General features: G+C 48.3%; 2 protein-coding genes across 5 annotated transcripts in view; one reads left to right on the top strand and one right to left on the bottom strand.

Moving 5' to 3' along the window:
• Positions 1 to 901: 901 nt before the first annotated feature.
• On the bottom strand, positions 902 to 12624 carry MRPL14 (mitochondrial ribosomal protein L14). Of its 3 annotated transcripts, none has more exons than XM_071428719.1 (3): positions 12573 to 12624; positions 5283 to 5369; positions 902 to 1559 (listed from the first exon to the last, which is right to left on the bottom strand). In XM_071428719.1, the coding sequence occupies exons 2-3, from the start codon at positions 5354 to 5356 to the stop codon at positions 1193 to 1195; spliced, it is 441 nt and encodes a 146-aa protein (XP_071284820.1). In that variant the 5' UTR covers positions 5357 to 5369; positions 12573 to 12624; the 3' UTR covers positions 902 to 1192. The 3 variants fall into 3 exon arrangements, with proteins under 3 accessions (XP_071284820.1, XP_071284829.1, XP_071284838.1); XM_071428728.1 differs by having other exon boundaries at positions 12540 to 12614; XM_071428737.1 differs by lacking the exon at positions 12573 to 12624 and adding an exon at positions 12521 to 12556.
• A 36-nt stretch (positions 12625 to 12660) lies between these two features.
• The window catches only part of TMEM63B (transmembrane protein 63B), a 49014-nt gene continuing 34302 nt past the window's right edge, over positions 12661 to 27372 (top strand). The window contains exon 1 of one of the 2 annotated variants that reach the window (XM_071428697.1): positions 12661 to 12826. The gene's annotated coding sequence lies outside the window, so the exon portion shown is untranslated. Of the gene's footprint in view, positions 12841 to 27372 lie in introns of both variants that reach the window. The other variant, XM_071428705.1, reaches the window with a different exon arrangement.

Genomic DNA, 27372 nt, shown 5'->3' with positions numbered 1-27372 from the left:
CAGTGAGGACCATGGGGCAGATACATCTGCAAGGAGTAACTGGAGTGTGCGATAGCTCAGCACTGCTTTCTTTAGATCTTCACACTGAGGCAATGCAGAGTCAAAGTAAGGACCTTTCCCAGCATAAGAGGAAGAGGAGGCAGAAGGCAAGGAGCAGCCAGCCACCACTGCCACCCAACCTGTGAGGAACAGGCTTAGCTGCTTCTGTGACTGCACCCCCTGCACCCTCTTCCCCAGCATTGCTATGTCTATGAGTGCTCTGCACTGATGCTCCTTCACCAGTCACCAGCACCAAGTGTCTCTGCTCAGCTCCATAGAAAAGCAGCTCTTTGGCTCCTGGATCCCAACCAGTCCCAAAAGCAACAGAGTAGCATTTGCCCATTGCTGTGCCTAAGCTTAGGAAACTGGACAACAGCCAGTAGCCCACCAAAGATGATGCCTGAAAATGGTCCCAAGAAGCAGTCCAAAAGGAAGCTTCTTTCTGTGGACCTCTCAATCTGAACCCAGCCCTTGCATTTATCTGAGAATACAGTTTTCAGGGATTGGTCAGGTTGGAGAGCACAGGCTGCATCTCAGCTCACCCTTCGGCTCCCCTTCCTACTTCTGCTTCCCAGTCTCTGGTATGCCCTGTTCAAGCACACACCACTGACAGATGTTGCAAGCCACCGTGCCCTCCTGATTCTAATTGTTCCTAAATACTTCTTTTAGGCAAAGAAAGAAACTAGTCCTTTTATTGAATGTGCCAAAAGCACCCATAGTTCATTACGTATCTCCTCTACCTTATTACTTGTGAATCCATTTTGTAGACCCCCAGTATCACTGGGCCAGGGTTGAGTCTTATTCCTGGGGAACTGGGAAAGGCAGAAATAGGGAAAAGAGAACATAAGCAATACAGCACAAGGATTTTCACGGTCTCATTTTAATGATGACAAACCAGATTAACACCACAGGAGGAGTAAGGGTGAAGGACTGTTTCCCAAACATACTGCAGGTGTTCTGTGAAATAAATCAACCTTGTTTTGGAGAAAAAGAAACTATTTCAATATTTAAATTAGTTGCTTGAAATTCTTAAAAGGGAAGAGATATTCTTGATGAACATCAGCTTTTTCATGTTTCACCAGTTTCTGGAAAAGGACCTAGAACAACTACTGCATTAAAGGATATAGAAGGATTGCTGAAGACCTCTCAGCATTCATACAAAGTTGCGGGCAATGGCCAATACTTTGGAGAACTCGCCTTCTCTTCTTCGCAGTGTATAGGGTATTGGTGTTCTTATTCTAGTCCCTATTGGGTTCCCATTATCTTCTATGAGTACCACATTGTTGGAATCAAATCTAGGTGTCATGGTGGGGCCAGGCATCTTGTGCCCTACAATTAAAGCCTTCTTCTTTTCTCCTTTGATAGCCAGAAGAATCTTATCTCCAACTTTGCCAACTCCAGTCTTGTTATACACGTGGATACATTTTGGTGGCCGGTGGTAGGGCGTGTTCCCCAAGGCGCTGTTGTCCACCACTCGCACGCGGGTTAGTTTCTGTATTGCTCGGCACGCTCCAGTGATGCTAGAAAAGACAGGAGAGAATGACAGACAGATCTCCTCAATAATCCTTGGGGAGCAAAGGCAAACCCAGAACAGAATCTTGTCATTACACAAACCTCTCAGGAGGCACCAGCAATGAATATACACCATATGAGTGACACACTGATTGAATTCAATGTGTTCTTTGAAAGCCAGATGCTACTTGGGGCTTTGCACACTCTTTACTAAATGTCAAATACAAAACAACCTTTCTACTCCAAAACACAACTAAAAGATGGCCTGAAGAGTGGCTTGCGTACCATGGGCTTTTTAGCAACTGCAGATGATGCAGCTTCAATCTACAAGCAAAAAAATGTGCTCACTTCTGTTTCAAAAAGCCTGCAGGAAGCTAAGACTCAAGTCAGGCTCCTTCTATCTTGCACACAGTACCCAGCACTAAGGACTTTTATGATCTACCTTCCTTTCACTGAAGTCTGTGAGTCTCACAGTTTATTTTGTTCTCAGTAAGACCTCTGAGGTCCTGCTGTGGCTGTCCTAAGCTGTTCCAAACTGGAACCTAAGAGATCACCACCTTCCCCATGTAGAAGGAATCCAGAGAGACACACTCTCTTCTGTATACTTGCTTTGTGGAAGTAAGAAACAACATAAATAAACTGCACAATACTAGTTGCTAGGTCCAACTCTGAATATTCTTGGGAAGAGTAGGAACATACTACCTTATAGAAACCATTATTCTTTTATTCGGTTAGCTCAAACTCAAGTGATTTGTCGCTTGTCTTCAAAGGACACCCAAACACAGACCATTGGAAAAGAAGGAAGATCCTCTCTGCTGCTGAACAACTGCTTTGCAATGAGGTACTAGAAACATGCTGGCCAGAGCTGCAGGAATGCAAACCTGCTGCCAGCTGAACTACTCAATAACAGCATATGGAAGCAACCTAACCATTCATCTTGTTTTTCAAAAGTGTGTAAAGTAAATAGGGACCATCATCCCTTCTTGAAGAGGAAAGACCTGTATTTGCAAAGCTACCTAAAAGATGAGCATGCACACCAAATGTGGTGTGGATGGACATCAGCTGAAGCAGGAATTTTTACACATGTGAAGAAGGACAGTGGAGTCAATTTGCGTAAGTCCAACTGCTCCGAAGGTCAAGCTCTGCCTTTCAAGATCTGTTTCCCACAGTAGAGGCCTCCTCCTTTAGCTTTCCTCTCTCTCTCAGAAGTCACTAATCTCTGCAACCAGCCATGCCATCCCATCCAGTCCCATCCCATCCTCTGGCAGGGACTGTGGTACACCACACTCTCTCTCCTCTGCCCACCATCTGTGGCTGCACAACCGGGAAAGCAGAAGAGAGGAGGCTGGAGAAAGACAAGTGTTGTCACAGGAAGGAGCAGGGAAAACCTCGGTGGGACCAAGCGTACAAGACAGCAGTAGCAAATAGACATAAATGTGACTGTCCAGGCACCACTAGACATGAATAACGGCACTGGGAGACCTTTTTCTTTCCCTCTTTTTCTTGATTTCTGCCACAGTCTTAGAGGAATACCCCACAAAGAAAAGGTCTCCCCATTAAGTTTTCTGAAGTCCTGTTCACCTTTATGGACTCGACTTCACCTCCCTGTCATTGTCACTTATACATGCTGTGGTGGTGGTTTGACAGGAAAAGTGTTTTCTGGAATGCTGTGGTTGGGCCAATGAATGTTCAGTTTTTAATACTAGCATCTACTGTGGCCATTGGGACGTTGGATCCGCCTCTGAGAACACGGGGTTAAAAGCAGAGCTCTCCCCTGGGAGGCTCTCTTGGGTTCCGCTGAGGAAAGAGTTCGGGTCTCTCCTCCGTCCCAGCTGCTGCTGCTGGGCGGGGGAGAGGAGCCATGTGGCTGGGTGAGGTAGGCCGAGGCTTGGACCCAGAGGGGAGGTGAAGAGGCCCCGAGGATGGAAGGGTGGGAGAAGTACCAGGAGGCATCGGGCAGCCCCCCCCGAGAGAGAGAGAGTACAGCCTGTGCTTGGGACTGTGCTACCTTGAAACTTGATAACATGTGCCGGCAGGACAGCTGAGAAGGAGAAGCGGAGGGAGGGGGAGGATGCAGCGAGAAGGTGTCCAGCCGCTGTGGGAGTTCCTGAGAAGGCAGAGTCCAAGTTTTTAACCCTTTTTGGACAATGAAAACTTTGCAGAACATTGACCTTTCCTAGAAGAGAGATAGAGTGGAAGATGAGGTAGGAAATGGTCAAGTGTGAGAGAGGTCTGGGCGAGTGAGAAATAGTGGAAGAATAGAGAAGAATCCTAGTGGGAAGAGATGATGGAGTGGCTTTTGCTGGACTCTTTTTGTACAGCCATGGACAGAACCATGTTCCTTGTGACACAGAGACTGCATTCTAGGGGGAGGTAATGCCTCAGAACCAAGAGGGTTCAGTGTTGGTGCCCCTCAGCCCCAGGGGGTGAAAAAATATGGGGGGGACAGGTGTCCTAAAGGAGAGACTGTGCTCTTTTTGGATAGGGACAAAGCATCCTTAGAAAGACGACCCTAGAAGCAGCTCTGGTCCGTGTTCAGTGGTGGGAGCACTGGACATGAAAGGAAGAGGTCACGATGGCAGATGTATTCCGGGCAGTGCCACAAGTGACGCGGAAACACACGAGGCTTCAACTGTGTTTCCAGGGGAAGCCCATGGTAGAAGAAGGACTCCTCTCCTCTTGATGAACTGAGGATTGATTGTTTGAAAAGTGGTGCTGGACTAAGAGTTGGTGATTTGGAGAATAGATGTATTGTATTGGAAATTTGGTGGGGGGAGGAGGAAATGTATTTGTAAGGTTTTCATTTTTCCTGTGTGTGTTCCTTTTTATATATAGTTGTAGTGTAGTTAAGTATTAAGTTAAGTAGTGTAGTATGTTAAGTATTAGTAAAATTTTGTTTTCTTTTCTTTCCTAAGTAGGAGCCTGCTTTGCTTATTCCTGGTCACATCTCACAGCAGAAACCAGGGAGAGGGTATGCTCTTGGAGGCACTGGCATTGTGCCAGTGTCAAACCATGACACATGCTTTAAATGTATGTGGGCCAATGCTCTCATGCAGCCCACTTAAAGAGAAAGCCAGAAAGACCTGGATACCTCCTTGAGATAGCTCCCAGGACTACCACACAACCTAGCCCATATCTTAATCCCCCTTCTGGGAACCACAATCCTGGGAATGACTATTCTCATCCTTAGAGATTCCCCAAATTGGCACAGTGTACTGTGGAATTAAACTCTAAGGCATTGTAAAATATGAAGTCCATAAATTTAAAACTTTAAATGCCTAGAGCAAGGAACAAAAGAAAAACAACAAAATAGACACTGTTAAGTATGAGAAAGTAATTTTTCAGATTATTTTTATTCTAAATAAATGATAAACTGTTGAATAATTTTGAGCACTGTAATTGGCTCTGCATCAGCAGGGGCTTGCTCTTGGGTTTTTTGGCACTTGCATGAGAAACACAGACACTTTCAACTTCTACTTGCAGGCCCATGTATGGCTGTCAAAGGCCTAAAAGCCTCCTTACACACATATGAAAATGCAGAATGCTAGGAACCTGCATATGGAGTGTCTGGGATCACTTTTCAACCTATGAAAGGACAAGTGTAAGATTTAAAAAAAAAATTATTACCCTTTTGAATTACAAATGCTGTATCTTATTCTTGATCAACTTAAGAGCATCTCTTCCAACCATGAAACATTCTGAAGAGAACAAAAGCAAAATCTGAAAGTTACCTGAACTGTCGTTGGATCACAGCACTGCTTAGATGGGTTAAGGATAAACCAACTCGTCTATTCAAGAGAGCCATTTGGTAGCCAACCCTGCATAAGAAACAAAAGAATTATTAACTCTGGAAAATGGACAGAATTTGGTTTGCTTTCTTTCCTTTACATGAATCACACACTAGGGCCTCAGCACCTATTTAGATGGTGCAATCCACAGGACACAGAGTGCTAGCAGCAGCTGCAGCACACTACAAGCAGATCTACAACCCCTGCCTGAATTCAGGAGACAATGCAATTCAGACACATATTCTACAAAGCTGGATTCAGTGTCACTGCATTGCAGTTTCCTAGGCACAGAGGTAAGGGCCCTTCTGTGTGCACTGTGAATCATGTAACAAGAAGCAGGTTTGAGAATTTCAGATGTGAACTGGTTTAGAGGCTGCAATGCCCAGAAAAAGTCATCATGGTTACTTGTAAAAGCTACCAAGGTTACCTACAAAACCAAGCAAAAGGCCAAATAACCTATAGACTGGCATCACAGCTTCAGGAAACAATTTGCCAGCCAAGAAACAAGTCAGAGCCCCATTGGTGAGGGCATGCTCTCTCTTGGCATACAAAGGTGTTAAGCAGCCTGTTACAAGACACGGTTACGCCGCTGCCAGTCTTGCCCTGTTCAGGCTGCCCAGAGAAGAGTTCCCTGTACCTTTACAGCGCTCACTCCATGCTGCTGTACACTGCACATCACCCTGAGTGCAGCAGAGCTGGGTTACAAGGGTAACCTCACTGAGAACCACACCCTCCTCCCTGCCTACGTCTGTGGCAGCACCCTAACCCCATTCTGTCAGACTGACTGGGACCAGCTTGCGTGCGCAGACACAAAGGCTTATCTGAACCCAGATCACTCTCCCAAACATTATTAGGGAGCCATGACCCAGGTGGTTATGCCGGCAGATCCAAGCGAAGGAAGGAAACAACACAGACCTAGGGCCAGGCCTCTTTCAGGCCAGCTCAGGTACAGCTAAGACTTTCCACCTGACTGCAACTACCACCATGTGACACAGCTTGCTGTGACCTTGGCAGTGTAACCAACATGTGCTCTGCTTCTCTCCTTTCAAAAGCAAACACTAAAAATCCATTGACCTCATCTCTCTCTGACAGTTCTGATGAGTTTTGGTCCAAACTATAATAATACACTGTAAAGCCATTTTTAACCTTTATTTTTAAAATAAAGCTGAGTTAACTTCTCTAGGGAAAAAAAAATACCCACAGAGCCTTCAAATAGACAATGCCACAGCTCCTAATACAACCAAGTGAAGTCCAGCCTAAATCTTAACTCTCTCTTTTATTATTTTTTTCTCCAATGTGTTTGCTTACTTGGGGATGTGTGTAAGTTTTAGGGTCTGCAGCTGTTCTACAAAGCAAGTGTTACCTGAGAGCACAATGAAAAGCACAGGACATGTGCACCACAGCAGTTTTGAGTGGTGCTACCTGAGCAAAGCACAGGTGGCAAACCAACTCTGTCAAACAGGCAGGTTTGGAAAAGAACAGCAACAGCCAAAGCTTACGTTTATTTACTTAAAAAAAAAAAAAAAAAAAAAAAAGCCACTTTTCTGTGGGGTAGATGATCATCAAATGAGTCGAGAGCTTGCCCACACTGTCTCCTCTCTGAAATGTGACTCCAAAAAGGCTGTGTTTATGCCACATGTCCTTACCTGTGTGATCCTAATGCCTAATGACAGCAAGGCCCTGTCGCATTTACAGTGCTGCTGGCAATCAAGGTCCAATACCTGGCCTTGCTGATGCTCAGATTTCTAAGCAAGTTCAACTATGCTGACTTGCTTTAAGCCCACCATCTGCCTGCATCCTGTTCTGCATGTGAGTGTGCTGTCTCCCCATGTCAAAGAATCATAATGAGCCTTTGGATCCCTCTAGAAAACCCAAAAAAGCAGCAGCAAGTTGGCCTCTCTGTTGTCTTTCATGGACACTTGGGGAATTCACAGAGCACTGTCACCCCCATCCCTATTTCCTAGCAGGCATGGTAGCCTTGGTGGCTGGGGAAGGTGTGTCTGCTCATCCTCATCACCACATAAGCGAGGTCTGTGAGCTCATGACAAGGCAAGCACAGCTGCAGGTTCTGACTGCTGTCAAAGGGACAGCAGCATCAAGACCAGCATACCCAGATGTGCTTAAAGCACATCTAAAATGTGCTGAAGTGTTGCATAAACTCTGAACTCACTCATCACTCCTGGGACAAGTCACTGTTTGTTTCTACCCCGTGGCAGCAGTGAAGGTTTGAAGTTACAAAACTACCAGCGGAAGCATCAACTGCATTAAGTGTCCAAGGACTGTTTATTTTTTCAGATGACTCAGTATCCCCTTCTCAGCTAAGAATCATTCCTCAGTACATGAAGATGTGTCACAAGCTAAGAAATTTCTTATGATTGATTATTTGGTATGAAGCATCCTGTTAGCAACTGAGTAAACAGGGGGGATGCTTCCAATTAGCAGGAGGGTTCAGGGTGGAGGGAAAAGAAGAATGCATCTATGGCATGAAGAACAGCATTCAAGGGTGCAAGTGTGTTCACACACTTGAAGAGTGAATCACAACTTCAGCTATTGTAACATGCCAGCTTCCTTTCTAGAAAGGACCAGCCAATAGTCTGGGTCTGACTCCAGGTGCTACTCAACCAGACCCAGTCCCAATTTGATCCCTCTGTGGCTGTGAACTTTATCTCTCTTGCCCTCAGTTTAGCCCGAAGGAGTTGCTAATTACTAAACAATTAAGCTTTGAAGGGCACAAAACCCATTCACTCTGGCACACTTCGTGCTGCCACACGAACACTCCCAAGCTGGTGCCAAAATTGAAGAGAACACTCCCAAGCTGGTGCCAAAATTGAAGAGCTGCTATAAATCGATGACAGCCATCAGCCCCAGTGCCCCCAGCACTTTTCTTCTTCCCAGCACACATTGCCTCACACCAGGGAGCCTTAAAAAGGCTCAGAGGAAGCTGCACTTAGGCACAGAGAATGTATATGATCCAAGTTTGCTTCTGAAGGTGGCTCTTTGCAGGTCACCAGGTTTCAGTGCTCCCAGGTGTATGGGAAGAGTAACCCCATACCCTTCAAGCACAGCAAAATTTGTAGGAATTCCCAGAAGTCTGCCATCGGTACTACCCAACTGATACAGGCAGGAGCGCACTGCAAAATACCCTGGACAGACAGAACACCACCACTTGCTTAGTACTTAGTCACTAATACACTCCTGACCAAGGATTTATCTTTGAAGGGGGCTTTGGAGGTCACCTAGTCCAATCTCCTGCTCAAGCAGGATTAATTTCCAAGTTTTCCAAACTAGGCAAGAGCAGTATTTAAATAGACACTATCCTAAAATGAGAAGCCTCAAAGGCAACTATTGATATAACATTGACCACTCATAGCTGCACCAAAGCAGCAATAAAGAATCAGGAAGAGGAATCTCTTGCTGTTTCTATCCTGCTGCCCCTAATTTCTAGTAGTGGCTCTATTTCATGAAAATCACAGTCACAGACACTTTGCCCCTCTCCACGTATCTGTTAAAAGTTATCACGGACCTCAGACAAGAGCTCAAAGTAACATTCAGAAAAAGGTGAGGAATTTGTTAATCAAATATTCACTAAAATGACCTTATTTCTACTTCACTGAATTACTTTTGAGCATGCAGTAACCTGCTACTGCAAATACTCTTCTCAAGGACCCTTCAGCCTTACCCCATTCAATGCAAAAGATTGACACAGAATTCCAGCACTGCTCAACAAAAGAAACTCTTCACCAGTTATAAACATATGGAAGTTATTTATCCACTGCACCATTTTCAAGTGCTCTAGCTATCACCTTCAGTGGTTTTCCTTGATATTAAAGAACTAACTTGTATTTGCTGAAATCTTGAGAAATTCTGGAAAGTTTCATCCCAGCTAATAAAATTTGAAAACACAAAAGATACATGTACAGCATGAGTAAACCACCTCAGGGAACTGATACAGAGCAAGGACATGTGCCAAACAAGGAAGAGAGGATTACATACTCACTTTAAATGAACATAAGGGCACGCAGCACCAAAGGAAGCCCCGTGTCCCCCCAACACACACTTCCATCACCTCCCTTAAGCTGGCTTTAGCACTTATGTAGATCAGTCATTTTTCAGCTAGCTCAGCCTGAAGGCACATGAACACTCCTGCAGCAGAACGTGGTCTGCAAGTCCCAGTCTGCAACACAAGACTGGGACTTCTCCCACTGGCAACTCAGCTTTATGTGGTGACAGTATCTCCAAAGAAACACCAGGAGACTTGGACAAGAAAAGAATCTCTTCTCATTTCAGCAAAAACACGGTGTGCCTCACAAGAATGGTCTGCATGAATCTGCTCTACTAATACAGCCATGGGAGCACTGAAAAGGTCTAGATCTGAACACTCCAGAAGCCGTGCAACAGTTCTGACCAAGGTCTTACCAGTGGTCTACACCTGAAAAAAACCAGTCAAGGCACCATTCTTACCCTGCCTGCATGCTAGAGTAAATGAAATTTTAAAGAGTGCTGTTACCTGGCAATCCAGCAATACTTTCCTTTTTAAGTTTTGGAACTAACCCCTCCTCCCTATATTCCCAAGATCTCTAATTCCATAATAATTCAGCTACTCCTTTTCCTTCTTTCTTTTGGCAACTCATCCACACAGACAGGCCCAATAGAAAACCAATGGATGTTGCAAAGCAAATGCTGAGGCCAACTACCCAAAGACTGCTGTCAAAGCCAAAGAAACCAGATAAAAATATTCTTCACTTTTATAGCAGTGACCTGATCTGCACAGTCAAACAATGGGGACCAACATCACCTTTATTCTTTTAAAAGATCAAAACAGACATCCTCCAGGCAGCATAAAGATTTGAACTGCATCTGTCATCCAGCATTAAAACACAGGAAATAAACTCAAGACAGTACATGCAACGCAAATGCCTAAACCCCTACTCTGCCACTGCAGGTCTATTTATAGACCGTCTGCCACAGCGAGCTGCAGGAGCCAACTGTGAACTGGGGGACTCAATCTATTCACAGCTCTCCTCCTAAAGGAAACAATGTGATTAAGGGCTGTGTGTGTTAAAAATACACAAGATATTCATTACCAAGACATAATTGGTTTTATATTAATGATAAAAAAAAAAGACCAGGATTCACACAGAGGAATTAAGTCTTTTTTAAATCTGTTTATGAACAGGATTAGCTATTAAAGAGGATATTTACTGATCCAAGCTACCAACAGAAACTCATTACAGGTATATCTGTTAACAATTTTGAAGCAAAACACACTAAGCTCATTTTCTAGACCATGATCAGGAATGGCAGATAACAAAAGAGCCGCATAAAATAAAACTTACTTTTGACATTTTAAGTATCCAGAAGTCACAACTTATATAGTACTTATTATCCTAATATCAGAACACGTAAAATCATCCTATATATTCATATTCACAGCACTGTACTAAAATAGGGAGGGGTTATTGTTATTCTCAGTGCACCAGCAGAAAATTATGCTACAGAGAGGACAACTATCTGCGTGAAGTCAACAGACATGAGAAGTAGGGCAGGTACTGGATTAGCTCCAGAAGTTCTCGCTGGTGGGCCTGTGGGGTTTGAGGTGAAGCCAAGAAAGGTCTCTCCCCTGTCTCTGCCTTTTGGGGATCACATGTGAATTCAGAGAACTGCCCACACCACTGTAATTTTACACTGCTATCACCTCTCAAATGTCTCTTTACCGGTTTTAGAAGTATTGAGGTCCCAAGAGCAGGACAATGGTGGAAAGCCACAAGACCGGATTTGGTTCCCAGCCCTGACCCAGGTGGCAAGCCCTCAACCAGTAAGGGCAATCACAACCCAGACAGCAGTAACCACGCTGGGGGGAGCTGTGGCAAGGAGAACGACACAAACAAGAAGGAAGAGAAGATGTGTAGCTGTGTCTCGACCATGAAAATACGTCAGGAACAACTGACCTAGACTAGTTGTTCACAGAACAAAAAACGACAGTGGCTCTAGGTCTTCCTGATAAAGCTGTACCAGAAAAGGATGCCTAATGCTGTTGGAATTCTGGCTTAAGAGAAACGACCCGGAGACAAAGGAATGCTCGCATCACAAGGTAGTACAGAGCTACCTGTAGCTTTAGTGGCATAAGCCTCATCTCTCGCTCAGAAACTTCCCTTAACTCAGTCTCTCTCTGTCCAAAGACCCTCTCAGGCAAGCCTGGAGCTCTGGAACCAGAGAAGGCAACAGAGCTCAGATGAGCATCTGTGTCCTGCTGTTAGAAAGGCTGGCTTGCCTACCTGTTTTTGCTACAAATATTAAGTTATTCATGCTTTTAAGAAACATGTCATACAGTCTTTTCCCCCAATTGCCTCCCCTTACTCACTGGACCTCCAAAAGAGCTTTCTGGAGAATAACCAGGAAAGCACAGACTGGTGCCCACACTTCCCGAGTCCCGATGACACACGTGAGTAAATGCCACGCTTGTCAGGACACAGGAATTTTGGTCTAACTTTGCTGCATGACTACTCACACCCACAAAAGCCTAACCCCAGTATCGCAGCCCCACGCGAATTCTGAGCAAAGAAACTCTCTGAACATCCAGGAATTTCAGAAGAGTGTTTTTCCCTCTCTCCCAGGCCGCTCCGGTGTGCAAGCGACACAAAGGCCCCAGCTCCCGGCTGCTTCCCCGCGATGTCACCACCCCGTGCCGCGCTGCGTGCCACGCCAACTCGCGCCGCACATCTTCGGGGACAGAGCAGCAGCTCATGCTGAGGGCTCACACCTCCCGAGCCCTAGGCACAGAGCACCGGGGACACCTGCAAGCGGCTCCCTCCAGGGCATGGGCGGCAGGGAAGACCCGGTGGCAGGGAAGGCCCGGCCGTCCCCAGGGCCCACAACTGAGCACGGCAGCGGCGCAGCCCAGCGCCCGGGCGCTGAGAGGGGCCGAGCCGCTCCGAGCCGCTCGGCCACAGGATCGTGTAAGGGGCCGGCGCCGTCCCCGAGAAAAAGCCAGCGTGCCAGGAGCAGGCGAGTCCGGCGGCGGGGCAAGGCCGGCTACCGGCCCTGCTGGGCGCTGCGATACCGAGCTAGGCTACCCTGCGCTGCGCTGCACTGCACTGCACTGCACTGCACTGCCAGCATCCGTCCCGTCCCAGTCCCGTCCCAGTCCCGTCCCAGTCCCGTCCCAGTCCCGCCGCTCGCACCCCGGGCCCCGCCGCGCACCCCCGCGTCCCGCGTGGAGCGCGCGCGCCCTACCGCCCAGCGCAGCCCCCGTGCGCACGCGCGGCGCTGCGGTCCCGCCCCCCCCGCCGCTGTGCGGAGCCGGGGGCTGCGCGCCCCGCCCACTGCCGGGGCCCCGCCCCCTCGCCGAGCGCAGCCGAACCCAGCCGAACCGAGCCGAACTCGGCCGAGCTCAGCGGTCGTCGCTCGCTGCCGAGGGCGGCGGTGAGCAGCGCGGTACCGCAGTGCCCGGTACGGCCCGGGGAGAGCCCGTCCGCGCCTGACACGGGGTAAGGGGCCGCCGGTAAGCGGGCGGGAGCTGGGGCACTGTGGGGCGCGGCGGCTGCGGCTCCTCTAGGCCCGGAGGGTTTTTGCCGGCGGGGATGGTGGGGGGTCCGCGGTGGCGCTTCAGGCCGTGCTGAGGCCGGGCCGGGCCGGGCCGGGCCGGGCGCGCGGCCGTTGCGCCGAGCCCGCGGTGGAGGCGGCCGGGCCGGGGGCGCCGCTGCCATCTTGGGGCGGAGCGGGGCGGGGGGCGCGGTGCCCGTGGAGCGGCGTGGGCCGCCCGCCGCCCCAAGGCCGCCAGGGCTTTCCTGCTGTCCCCCGGGCGCCTGTCCTTTGCCGTCCCTCGCCTCGGCTGATGTTGGGTAACCGGGTTTGTGTATTTCGGGGGTCGCCAGACCCCCGCCGGCGGCGCGCCCGGCTCTTCTGCGGTCGGCGCTTTTGTGCGTCGCTCTTGGAGGCACCGCTGTGAAGCAGAGCAGCAGGGCGGCAGGAGGGATGTTCCAAGGGTGGTGGGAGTAGCGCGGAGTTTTCTGATACTGCCCTGTTTATCCTCCCCGGAATACTCGACAAAGGCTGTCGGATACAGCTCATGACCGTGGCCAGATAGCCAAGCAGTCCCTTTTTGCTCTTGTCTCAGTCGCCAACCGCTCCACATCAGTAAGCCATGTTTTTTTCCTCCTGCTGTAGAGTGCACCCTTTATTTAGCTACCTGCTGGAGGGGGCATCACGCCAAAAATCTGCAATGTGGCTGCAGTTACACTGGTGTTCTCAGCAGGTTTGGTAGCTCTCAGCTAGATGGAGAGCAGGTGTTTTGGCAATTTGAGGTTCTGGGCACCTCCCTCCCTTGCTCATCTCGATAGCAGTTAGAAACAAAAAGCGTATCAGTGTGTGCTCAGGGTGGCTAATTTAGTTGTGTATAGTCCTAGAGGAGTCCCTTCTCTCCTGGATTTCTCTGTTACTGTGAAAGTGTCTTGCTCCATAGTGTCATTCTCTGGAGGAAGCACACACGGAAGGCCATGGGCTGTGGGGCAGGAGCATCCGATTAGCGGCGTTCACAAAGGTGCTGAAGGGTTGCATGGCTCAGGCACCTTTTGGGTGGTGCCGCCGATGCCCCACCTGAGTGTGGGACAGAGCCTTTGCAAGTGCATGGCGGGGACCAGTGCCCTTCCCCTCCAAACAATCACACTGTACAGTGTCTAATAGCTTTTATTACTCTTAATGCTTCTGAGAGAGGCAGAGCTGACTACTCAGCTCATAACTGACTCCAGGAGGACTCCATTCAACCAGAAATAGCAAAGCATTACTTCTAATGACTGCAATTAGCTGGTATCTACCGAGGAAGGCCTTTTTCATCTTGAGCCTTTTAGTAGTAGGAATATGCTATCTTTATGGGGAGAGAAGTCCATTCTGCAGTCTTCACCTGGATACCAAAAGAGCAAAATAAACATGAAAGAACGTGCCTTTGAGGGGATTGGGAAGAGGCTTGACTCATAAGTATGTTTTGTTGCAATAAGTTTGCTCTGTTTTTGTCTGTTCCTGTCTGGTAACCTTGGAAGGAACTGAAGCTACTGTATTTTCTGGGGGTGTCAGTTTTCATGTAAAGAAGGCATCACCACATGCTCCATTTTCTTGCCCTTTGACCAGAGCATAGTGTAACTGTCCTAAATTGTTCTGAAGCCATGAGATGGGACAAGAAAAGAAAAATCCTGAGTGTACTTTGCTTCTAGTTTGTGTGGGGGTTTAATTTTCTTTTTTCTTTCTGCGCCTAAAGTATCCTTGGTTATATTTTTCAGCTTTCTGCAGTAATAAAGTGGGCTAGGAACTTGCTTGGAGAGGTTTTTATATTGTTTACATGGAAAATAAATTTTCACAAAATCTCTTCATTCTGGGAACTAGAACTTCCAGAAAATCCCAGGTAGCCTGAGATTTCAATAAAACCTTGAGTGCTGGCAGTGCCCAGGCCCTGTTTTTTGGCTGTTGCTGATTACACTTCGTGTGAGCCCCTGGTCACCGGGGGACCCACAGGGTCCTGCCGGCAGCTCCCTCTGCCACCCGCCCGTCCACACCGAGGTGCAAGCCCAGCCTGCCTCCTTTCTTCCTTTCCTGGAGCTGTGAGTGCCCCAGCTCCATCCTGGTGGCCAGGGTGAGGCTGTATGCTGAAAATCCAAGGACTGCAGGCAACACCTCCCGCTCCCACCCAAGACAGTTGGGACCAGTGTCATCTGACGTGAGGCCTGCGCAGCCGTGTGGTGCTTGGGAAGGGAGGAGGCCCTGGGTGTAGGATACTCCGTGTGTGCTGTTAATTCCAGACAGCGCTGGTTATGGATCCTGTGGCTGATTTGCATATCAAAGCATCTGAGAGCTCTGCCGTGGGTAGGGATGGGCAAGGATGATAAGGCTTGCTGGAGGCTGGGACTAGATCTTTTCCGTGGCTTTTTGTGGTGCACAGATGAGACAAGATGATGGGAATGTTTGGAAAATGGAGTTTGTATCCATGTCCTTGTAAGACAGATCCATAAAGGCTTTTTTAATCTAGCAGCTGCTGTCCAGAGGGTGGAAACCAGGCAATTCTTGGTGACAGTCCCTTAGGCTGCTCCTTTCCTGCCTCCTGCTGCCACTGGGAGCTTGCTGGGTAGCCCACAGTGTGGAGCCCTGCAGATGCACACACACATCCCCCCTCCCCATCATCCAGCAGCTCCTGCAGCAAATGGCCAGTGTGCCAGCCTGCTGCTTGTTCTCCACACTGCCTCTCACACAAGGAGGCAGAGGCCCTGCTTGGGGCCTCAAAGCAGAGGGGCAGATTTCTTACTGCCTGAACTGGCTCTGCAGGGTCTTTCGGGATAGTTGGTGGGGTGGGGGACAGGGAATGGCAGAGCCTTGAATGGGCCATGGCCTCTGAGATACTGAATGAGTCAGAGGAGGGTTTGGCTATGTCTGATCTCAGTAAAGCTGTCTGTTCTTCCTCCGGCTCTGGAAATGAACCTGGGGAGCTTCCAGCTTGTTTGCAGGCTGAGCTGGAAACTGAAATGCAGGTTTCCAGGAGGGGAGAGAGGTGGGGGTCCCTGTGTCCCTCTGCCACTTTGATCTCAGCAAGTGTGTTGCTGGTGCTGATGCTCTAGCCCCAAAGGACCACACCATGGGGCAGGTGGCCTGTCCGAAGGTAGCTCTGTGTTCATTGTGAGAGTGCCTGCTCCCCAGAACTGCTGTCCTTGTCCTCTTTCCTGTGCCCTGTACAGCTCAGGCTCTTACTGGCATGGACCCCTCACCTTCCTATCCATAGGGCGAGTTGATTTGTGCAGGACCTGCCTTGAGCACAGCCTTCTCAGAAGGCACCTTTCTGCCTGCATCCTCATCTGTCAGAAGCATTCTGGCTTGTCCAGGGTAGTGAGTGGGGGGGCAGGCCTGATGCATTGCCTAGAAAGTTGGTTAAAAGGAGAAGAATAAAAATCAAGGAATGAGAAAGAAATGCATCTGTATGTATGCATTCTGCAACAGAGAAGGTGAGATTCATGAAGTCACTGCCAAGCTTGTAGAGCAAAGCCTTGCGGTATAAAATGGCTTTTCTCTGAGCCTGCAGGCCTGTGGTTGGCACTGCTTTCTCACTTCATGTCCTTCCAGCATGGAGCTGGGTGTCTGCCCTCTGCTCCAAATACAGATTAACTGCAGGAAGCCTGAGGCTGGCTTGCTATGAGAGATTCAGAATACTTTCCTCTGTGTTTCTCTGCACAGTGCTCACTGCCCTTTACAGGGCTATGTTTGCATGCTCCCTATGTATTCCTTGCATATGATTGCTAAGCAGTCCTGGAGAGGCTTCTGTTCTCCCCATGGCTCTTGCATGTTGAAATTGACTGCCTGCCATTCTCCCTCTTCTGTTTTCACCTCCCTTCCTTCACTCCTTCTTAAAGCCAGGTTGGGGAATGGAAACAGTTTCCATGTATCCCAGTGCTCTTGTCAGGCCAAACTCTTGGAGTGGCTACACAGTTTATATGGGCAAAATAGCATCCTGCTGACATAGCCCACTACATCTGAGCAAGGTCTCCTGTTCTTGATGTGCTTTGGTCTTACTGTTGATGCCAGCAGCCTCTGCCCACATGGTTATTGTGCTGGGAAGAGAGAGAGCTCTTCTTTTATGCATGCTGTTTTTCCCCAGAGAAACTGGCTGTTGGTAGTACAGGTCTGGCTTAAAGCAAGGTTTTGAAGATTTCCATTTCTGTTGGCTGTTTGTGCTGTTGCATTAAAGAAAGGGCTGGATCTTTTAAAGAACTGTGTATTAGAAAGGCGACACATTGCATCAGCACAGGAAAAAGCAGTCACAGGCAGGATTCATGCTGCCTGTTTTCAGTGTGTTCTGCTGTTGCTTTTCTGAACCACCACAGCCATGCTACCTCTGAGCAGCAAGCTGAAAAATCTCCCTGCCTTTCTCTGTGTGGAAGAATGACTGCTGCAGACCTTTCCTGTATGTCTCTTTGCCCTCACTCCCTGGAAGGACTGTATGCCCCCAGAGCTACCCACATCCCTTCCCTGGGTGTGCTCATCACCTCTGCACCCCTGTAATTTTTTGTGCAGAGAAGTTGCTTGCTTTGACACCCCCTTCGCAAGGAATGCTCTCTCATGTTTCTGTGCAGGTCTCTGTTCCCAGCTTATTGCAGAGGATCACTGCAGACAGCTAGCTGCCACCAGTGATCTGACCTCTGGCTCTGATGCCATGTGGTGTTGCCTGTGGGGAGGTGTTGTGCTTTCTCCTGTTGACCTGCATGGAAGAACTGTTCTGATGGGCTCCCTTAAAGCATCCACCTGTCTCCTGATGTGTTGCTGACATGGGTCAGGAGCAGTGTGCTATTCTTACAAGTGCAATTTTGCTCAAGAGCGCATTTGGTGGGAGAGTTGTGTGCTGGCCTGGCCCTGCTTTTGCCAGATAAACAATGGCCTTTAGGAGACTTTGTTTCAGAACCCTTCAAAGTCAGAGACAATCTTGGCATGATCTTGTACTTAGAGGAAACTCAGATGGCAGCAGGCCTTGTCTTCTGCTTGAAGTAATTATCCCATCGGATGATTTCTGCTGGAGGGCAGAGAGCACCTGGCAATGACAGGGACTGGGAGGGTCTCTGAAGATGGCCTCAGGATACTTGTGCTCTTGAAACAAAAATCTAGTGCCTTTGGGTCCCAAGGAAGATGTTAAAAGGGATTCATCCTTCATCTCCCTGTGCTTATGGCCTACAATCCCTTTATGTGAAGCTGTTGAGTTTTGGAGGCTCTCGGGTGATGCTGGCAAAGCTGACATCAAGCATATACAAGTGGGTGGTTTGCTTTTCCTGGGCTCTAGCTCCATGCTTGAGGCATAGACCTGGAAGTGAATTATTGTTGTGTGTCTGCTGAGCTGCGATTGCTGCCCAAGGACTCGCTATTACAACACAGAAAAGGCAGCTTGAGTTGGCATTAGTCACAAAGTTATAAATCTGGGAGGAAGGAACTGGGTTTGTGGTGGATGTGAAACTTGGTGTGAACTCCCAGCTATGGCAGAAGGAGCTGATGCAGCTCTTGGATAGAAGGACTTAGCTCCTGCAGGTGTGGGAAAGAGGAACAAATAAAATGTGACAGTAAGAGCTCTGTCTTCACCTTGTAAAGAAGATTAGAGGTGATGAGTTAATTTTAAAAAACAAATCCAAGGACAAATCAGAATAGGGGACAAGACTGTTTTGGTAAATTAGATGTCATATGGACAAAGCCTTATGAAATTTCCCTGACAGTACTTCTAGATTAAGGCAACTTTTGCATGGTGAGCAGCCACCAGAGAAAACATCTGGTGAAGGGACTGTCCAAGGTTTGATCCCTTGAAATACAGGGGAAAGGAATGGGACTACATTCAGCCTGTCTTAATAAGGTAGAATAAACAGTTAGTGTTTATTCTGTTAGGGAGGTGGGAGAATATGCCAGTTAAAAATCACCAGCATCCATTTGACTGGAACGTAGTGCATCAAGTCGGTCAACACCCCTGCCTTAGAAGATGGCCTGCCTGGTAGGTGAGCGGGGGCGATGGATAGATGTAATAGGTCTTGGCTTAAGTCAGCCTGTGTCAGTGACCCAAGTGTAAGCCTTGTAAACACATGAGAAAGAAGTAGGAGATGGGAAGCATGCCCCATGTGGACCTTCAACTACTGGCAAAGCTGTATTCAAAAGAGTTTCTATCTGATAAAGGGACCCTAGCTGGGCAGGCAGGGGAAGATATTGGTATTGCCAGAATTTGAGGATTGAGGATTAGTGCTCTTCTGGGGAGCAGGAAGACACAAGGAAAGCCTTATGCCAGGCTGTGTAAGGAATGACAGCTCTAAGGTGCAGGAAGCAATTAGTGCTCTCCAAAGCCTTGTGCCAGGCTGCATTAGGAGTGACGCCTCTAAGGTGCAGGAAGCAATTAGTGCTCTCCTGAACAGAGATGAGGTGTTGCTGAAGGGACAGGCTGAGATAGAGAGGCAACTCTTGGAGGAGGATGTGCGCAAACAAGAGACTATCCAGCAAAGCAATAGAAATTAAGGTCTTTAGAAATATGATGTGGGAGGAAGGATGAGAAGAACTGTGAGAAGGGCTGTGTAGCCTGAGTAAGAAAAGGTGGAGGAGGGAATTTCATGGTCTTTAAGAATGTACAGCAATGTACATTTTTAGAAAACTGTAGTTGTGATGAAGATGGGGCAGGAAGTCACTTTACCTGTAATTAGGGAGTTCAGACTTGATGGTTCCCTGTAATATCAGTTGGGATAGTGAAGCAAGAATGGAGGATTGAAGGGCTTTTTGGGGAGTTGGGGTGTGTATGTTAGTTTTGGAAGAAATTAGCTAAAAGTCTGTAGATCCGGATGACTTGCAACTGTCTGTACCTCAGGTAAAGAATCTTGAGAGATGATTGTTAAGGCCCCTTCAAGGCTGCCAGTTGTAAGAAACATTTTACACCCGGAAAGGCAGCAATGAGTAGTCCTAAGAATGAGACTCTATTGCCGCAGATGATGCTGGGGAGATTGATACTACAATACAGTGTCTAAATCCAATGCTGGTGCTTGGAAAAGGCTGCTGAAAAATTGAAGAGAATGCAGAAAAGTTACAGTATTAGTCTGAGGTCTGAAGAGATAGATTTGTGGTAAGAAACATAAGGAGATGAATCTGTTTATCTAATCAAGGCGAGGCTTGGTTATCCTGCTTAAGCATAACATATCTTATGACTATGTATCATTAGCTTGGTAGAGTAGAAATGCTAGGCTATGAAGAGTGGCAAAAAGATCTGTGGTGACATGCTGGGATTGTGGTCACCTTCAGAGCCGTGTGGCCAACTCTGCCTTCTCGTCTTGCGCATGTGGAGGTCTTTGCCTGTTACATTTCCAGTGCACCTCTGTTCTCTGGGTTTCTTCTTCTCCTTGCCTGTTGCTCCTTAGTATCTAAGGCCTTTTGTTGAGAGTCCTCTACCTTATGAGGAGACAGCTCCAGTAAAACAAAGAACTCTCGTGGCCCCAGCTTATGTAGAGTGATGCCCTGACAAACCTACACCCATTCTCTGTGCATGTGCTTCCGGAATTGTTCCCTACCTCTCCTTGTCCCATCCTCTTAGCTGCCTCTGACTGATTTATAGCATCCCTTCTCCTGTGGTGCCCAGCTACTTTGCCAAACAGGTGCTTGGGAACAGCCGGCACCTAACAACTCTCCAAACTCAGCAACTTAGCTGGTGAAAATGATTAATGAAACCAAAGATGACCCTTGCCTCTGGTTCCTGGCAGTGCTTTGTCACTTTGAGCTACTAGTTTATTTGGGGTCATTATGCCTGTTTTCAGTCCGTGAGGTGATGTTTCTTCCTTAGTCCAGTGAACAAACCTCGAAAGGGAGACTGGATGAGATACCGCAGCAGATGGCTCACTAAAATCTTGCTACATCCACAATTTCCCTTTCACCCACTAACACTGTAATGCTGTTAAAAATAAAAATGATCCAGTAAGCTTGACAGGATGTATCCCTTGTAAATCCCTGCTGCATAGTGCTTCTGGAATCTCATGCTCTCTATCTTCATGTTTTATTACTGCCTGGGGAAGGAGAGGAATTTCAAAGCTGGTAGATAGCTCCTGACTATGGTTTCAAGTCAGGGAAGGCAAATGCTTTGATGTGCTTTAAGCAACAAGGGGGGAAAACCCCCAGCATTTCACTTTTTTATTTTGTTTTCTTCAAAGCTTTGTTCCATTTGATGAGAGCAGAGCTCTGGTTTGTAGGGAATAATGCCAGTAAGCCTTTGTGTTTTCATCTGGGGAGTTGAGTGCTACAGGGTGGAACAGCTGAAGCTGCTCCAGGAGAGTCTTGTGGAGCAGGAGCCATAGCTCAGCTTTCCCCTGGTGGATATGGAGTGAAGGATGCACCTTTGCAAATCAAAGGTTTAAAACCGTGGTATGGTGGCAGTATTTGAATGTGGTCTGGGCCATGTCTCTGAGATGCATTAGGTGTCTCCTCCAAAACACCTGCAGCTTCTGGCCTGCTTGATGCATAGGACTGCCTGTTTTGACAATTGCTCTGCCAATACATTATTTTAGCATAAAATGCTCCTGCTTCTAAAGTCTGGTTTTGTTGCACCACCTTAAAACACTGAGAAGCAGTTTTGCCAGTATAACTGCACCTCCATCAGCAGACTTATGCCTGTGGAGACATGTTGATTGCTTGGGTCTTTGCCTCTGTGTCTGACACAGCTGTGCTTGCAGATGTATCTGGGGGTGGCTAGATGTGAAAGATCAAATAGAATCTTTAGATGGAGCTTGCAAATCTGGGCAAGAGAAGAGATGGAGTAATTTAAGTAGAGGAGGTGGGCAGTTTTGTTGAGCCTCTTTTCAGAATACATGGGAGTGAGTGGAAGTGTGTGTCTGGTAAATAGAGAACAAAGCAGGCTCATTCCATCATTCTTACCGTGCTCCATCCAGCTCCTCCTTGGAGCAGGAATTGGATAGAACAGCATTGGCTGTACCAAAAGGAGGGAAATGATGCTTTGAATTTTAGCTTTTATATTTTTCAGATTCTGTGCTGCTTTAGTGTGTAGCTCTGAGCTTTATATTAAGTGTTGGTAAGCTCTCTTTACGGAGTAGCTAGACAAAATAATTCCTTTTCTAGCTTGGGACCAAGGACAACCTATACAAGTTTCAGGCCCAAGGGCATAAACAACAATGAACTGAAGAGAGAAAACAAGAAGGATGGGTCTTCATAATCTGAAGCTGTAATTAGACAATTAACTCCAATATGCAAATGGACCAAAACTTATAGAAGTGTGACACCTCAGGACCAGTTGTCCATTTTGTGACCATTTTGGGTTCATTTTGGGTGTAGCCCTGGCCAGGCTCTTGTACTGCCCAAGGTGTATCCATTGAGGCCTTTTAATAAATGCCTACTTTATTCTTTAACTCTGTCTAGCCTCTCTTCTCAAGGCATCAGGATAGGCTTTGCTATTTGAACAACAGCATGTATATCCTGTCTTGTGTTGTTTGCACTGCATTTCTTGGAGCAAGAAAAGAAATTTTTAAACCCGTTTGGTGAAATTAGGCTCCAACCCTTCCAAGCAGTGGTACAGGTAGGGCTGCATGTTGTAGCTGAATAGGTGTGTGGGCTGGAAACTCCCAGCCTAGTCCTGAAAAACTTCTGCAGGGTGGTGAGCCTGTCTGGCCTGGGGCAAAGATGCCCACCTGCTCTTCCCTCTGTTTCCTTCTCTTCCCTCTGGTTGTCTCCATCCTGTCAGTCATCCTTATCATCCTCTAATTGCCTTGCAGCCCACTCTAGCATATCAGAGGATCCTTTGACTTGCAAGGAACATTTCTGATTGCAAAACCTGCCCTTTCTACCAACTCCTCCTTTCTGAGCTGGCTCTGGAGACTCCAAGAGCTCTGGGCCAACACCCTCTCCTCATATCCCAGAACCAGCGCTTTGCTGCCTTGTTATTCCTGCTCTGCCTTCCGTTTAGACAGGTGTACATTTTCATACCTTTTTTGCCTGCAGGAGTCTCATGGCAGGTGGATTTCAGGATAAGAGGGTTTGAGACTCAAATGTGGCTGGAGAGCAGTGGTTTGGTGTTGGGTTTTTTGTTTCTTGGGTTGTTTTTTTGTTTTTTTTTTTAACTGCCTGTACTTCTTAAAGTATGTGTGTTAAGAGATGGCAGGACATGAACAGCTGTCCCATTGCTTACTAAGTGAGTAGGCAAAAGAAGGTCCAGGAGGAAGACCTGCTGGTACATGTTGCTGCCTGCAGTGCTGGGGGAGGAACCTCCCATTGCTTCCCATACTGAGGTACCAAAGCAAATACCAGAGGGAATAGTCAAGATGTGATTTCCACTCTCCTGATCTGGTGGCTGTAAGTGCCAGGTGAAAAGAAAAATGGACAGGCATATGTGCTGTCTCTGTTGGCATCCCCCACAGGGCTGGGGACTGGCCTTTCCCTAACATAAAATTGAACCCTACCTCTCCAGGCAGGAGAGAACTAAAGGAGAAAATGTAACAGTGAAGACAGGTGGCAGATAGCAGGAGGAGACACTTAATAGCTGCATGAGGTGTAGAATGAAGAGCTCATGGATGGGGAGTGGCAGCTGGGGGCACTGGGCAGAGCAGCCTCGCTCCCGCCAAAGGTGGATGCTGCCTGCAGACAGGAGAGGCTGTGCAGGGGCTGGCATGGGGTCCTGTGACTCAGGCTAGAGATGGATGGGGAATGTTTTATTTCCTCTTTCTCATTTTTTGTGTTAAACTTGCAGCTTGGTGCCACTGCATGCTCCCTGGAGGGTAGAGAGATACCTGGTCCTGGAGATCCTAAGCACTGACCTTGGATGGAAAATTAAACTAGCAGTGCAAAACTTCAGGAGGTGCACTGCTGCCTACCTGGGCATCTCGCTGTCTGCTTGGAGCTGGCCAAGCTGGCAGGGGCAGTGTGCAGCTTTTCTCTTGCAGTTACTCTGTCAAGCAGCTGGAAAACCATCCAAAAACATCTTTGGTTTTAATTCCAAGACCAGTGTTGCTCATCCAGGAGAGGGGTAAATTCACAAGCCAGAGCAGAATAGGGGACAGCAGGGCAGTGACAGCTCCGTGCTGTTTAACAATGGGAGCAGAGGTCCATCGCTGCAAGATGTACCCTTCACTTCTAGTAACTCAACAGGGATTTCAGCTGACTGTAGGGGAGAGTGCAGGCAGCAACAAGTACTTGTGTGCTGCTAGTATGTATCGTCTGGAAAGTGGATTGTCTCTCCAGTGGCTGGAAATCGGCTGTGTTATCTCCCTTGGAGGAGCTGTATGTGATTGTGATGAACAGAGGCATGGGGCATATCAGCAGCATACCTGTAGTCATGCAGCTGTTCAGGGTGGGATGCAGAGCACAGGCAGGTTCTCCTGTGCTGTGGATCCATGCTGCTTCACTGCTACTCTCCAAAGCAGCGTTGGCTCCTCACCCTGTGTCTCGGAGTGGTGGGGATGCCAGAGGCAGGCTGGATGCATGGTTGGTAGCAGCAGGGAGTGAGTCACTGCTGGGGCGGGTGAATCGGTGCTGGGAGGAGCAAGTGGGCAGGGGTGAGGATGACCAGGAGCTGCTACATGGATGTGTGGGAAGCTGGCATAGAGTGGGCACTCAGCAGTGGGTACAGGGGTGAATCAGGAGGATAAAGGGAGCAAAGGATCATCCTAGGCATGGGCAAAGTTGCTGCTGCCTTCACCTCTGGTGGTGCATGGAGTGCAGAAGCCTGCATCCCTGTTGATCCGTGCTGAAGGGATGGTACACAAGGGTAAGCTGAGTTGGATGGCTTATAGCCAAAACTTGTTACACAGTTGTCCAGCAGTTCCTGGACCCTATGTGTCACAATGTCCCATGCTCCAGTCATGCCTCTGGACTCCAGGCCTTGGCTGAACATGCACTAGAAGTCAGCTGAGGCTTTCTGGTAAAGCCCCTGACACCAGCCCTCCCTTGCCTGTTAGGAAAGGTTAAAAACTCAGAAATTGATCCAGCCCCTTAATGTAAATTTGCATTCCAGTCAGCCCATTTGGGACTGGTAAGTGCAGTGGCATAGAAGACAAATGAGGGGAAGGGAGCCAGGAGGTCCATTATGAGTTTGGTAGGGTGGAAGAGATGTTGGCTATTTGAGGGCAGGAAAGCAATAACTTTCTCCAAGATGGAGAGGAAAATGTGAGGTTCTGAAGATTAGCCTGGCATCATGAGATTGCTGGATGCAGCCAGGAGGGAAAAATGGAAAATGCGGTGGTGGCTCTAGAAAGAGTCAGGGTCTGGCACTGATTGTTTTGCCTGGAGGGGCTTCAAGAATCTGATCTGCCACCATATGGGTGTGCAGTTCAATAACATCGTGTGGGATCTGTTTCCAGCCATCCAGGTTGGGATATAGCTTGGCACTGGAGAAAGTCTGCAAAATTCAAGGAGCCCTAGAAGGCACTCATTTCTTGCCTTCTCTTGCTCGGGAGCATATTCTTGGTCAGTATTCCAGGTGTGAGATGGTGCCTTGGGGAGCTGGGGTTGTAATCCCTTTCCTTCCCCTACCCTGCTTTGAGACCCATAGCGAACCTTGTCGTGCTCATCTCTGCCCACAGCTGGAGGCTGGTGTCACTGGTGCCTCAGCAGTCAGATGTCCTTGCAGATCTTCCCAGGGGCACTGAGCAAATGGAATAGCAGAGTGACCATCCAGAGCAGGCTGGGCAAGGGTGAGCAATGGGGGCTGCTTTCCCACCACTGGCTGGAGGGGTTGTGGTACCCCTGGAGATGGGCACTGCCTTAAGAGGTCCAGTCAAAGCACTGTAGCAACCAGCAGTGCTTTATTGAGCTGCTGCAAGAAGGTCCTAGGAACTGTCAGAAGGTTTTCAGAGCCTTCATTTTAAATTGGTGCTTCAACACCTGCTGGCACTTAGTGCTTCCCAAGCCTGGAGCAGGCTACAAGGGGATGCTGGCACACTCCTTTGTGCTGGATCTGATCTCACACTTTCACAGGAAAGTGTTCCCAGAGCTTAGGAGTCTGATGTGAAAGAATAAGTGTGCCCTTGAGTCTCCTTGCATTGGTGAGGGAAGTGCAGGTGATCAGCTGATTCTGCAGCACCCCTAAGTAACCCTCCCACGATCCCCTCATCTTCCCACGACAGAAGAAAGTTCCCTTGCTCATGCTTCCTTGACTCATCTCACCCTCCACTTCCAACAGGAGTGTGTTTGGTGTTAGTAAACATCATGTTATAAATAGGCAACTGATGCTATATTGGGAGGAGCTTTCTGTGGTGAGCACAGGCTTAGTGGGACCTGGGCCCGGAAGCTGTGGGTACAGCTCAGCCATGCAGAGGCATTAGTGACCCCTCAGCAAGGGGCAGCAGTGGATGTGGCTGAGGGGATGTTCCTGAGCTCCAACTTTTTTACCTGGCCCAGAGATGCTATCCAGAGCCTCCCACCCCTACCAGCCCTGCTCGGCTTCTCACTACAAGGATGTTGAGCTTCTGGAGCATGTCCAGAGAAGGGCAGTGGAACTGGTGAAGGATCCAGATCACAAATCTAATGAAGAGTGGCTGAGGGAGCTGGGGATGTTTAACCTGCAGAAAAGGAGGCTAATGGGGAACACATGTACCTACCTGAAAGGAGGTTGTAGGCAGATGGGCAGTGTCTTCTCCCACCTAACAAGTGGACATGGATATGACTTGGGACATGTCTTTAAGTTGCACTTTCTTCACTGAAAGAGTGGTCAGGCATTGGAACAAGATGTCCGGAGATATGGTGGAATCCCTATCCCTGGAAGAATTCAAAATCCATATGGATGTGCCACCTGGATACATGGTTTAACGGTGGATGCAGCAATGCTGGGTTAACAGTTGGACTGGATGATCTTAGAGGTCTTTCCTAACATTAATGATTCTGTGAATCTGTGATATGTAGATTGGTATTAGGTAGGAGACTTGAAAGCAGGTAGGATTCAGGAGAAAGGAATGAGATGCAAGTGGCTGTGTTGGGCTAAGGTTAGCCCTGAAGGTTACTCTGCAGGTGTTCCATGTAGGAACTAAAGCACTGCTGGCCAGCAGCAGTGGAGTAAAACTGGGAGCTTGGTAGCTGTCAGCTTCCTTCTGTTGAGATGGTCCCTGGCTCAGGAGAAGGTGTAGAGCCAGCATCTGTGTGCTCTCTGAGATGAGCAGGCAGCTGCACCAGGATGCTTTTGCAGTGTCCACTGGATTGCCGAGTAGAAGGCACCAAGCAAGGGATGTCTCTTTGATTGCTGAGGAGTCACACATGCACATCCCTGTGCCACTTGGAGAGCAAGTGTTGACCCTAAAACAGCCCTGCTGGGGCTGGGGATTTCTGATGAGCTGCAGTAAATGAGTCACACACCCAGTGTGAGTGCATGAGGTGGAGCCCAGCAGAGATGCATGTGGCAAAGCTGATCGCAGAGCTCCCAGTGTTTGCTCTGACAGGACATGTCCCTGCCACCCAGGCCTGGCAGTCTGTCCCCAGCAGCCAGGGCTGGCACCACAGCCTCAGTAGAGACCCAGTTTCCATATGTGGGGATTCTTGAAAACTTTGACTGGGATGCTGGTCAAGTGGCATA

Source organism: Agelaius tricolor, unplaced genomic scaffold (assembly GCF_023055355.1).
Source record: "Agelaius tricolor isolate 1412-34295 unplaced genomic scaffold, bAgeTri1.0.p SCAF_1, whole genome shotgun sequence".
In the NCBI taxonomy this organism is placed as follows: domain Eukaryota; kingdom Metazoa; phylum Chordata; class Aves; order Passeriformes; family Icteridae; genus Agelaius; species Agelaius tricolor.
Note: the sequence above shows the minus strand (reverse complement) of the source record. Positions and strands in the feature narration are given on the sequence as shown.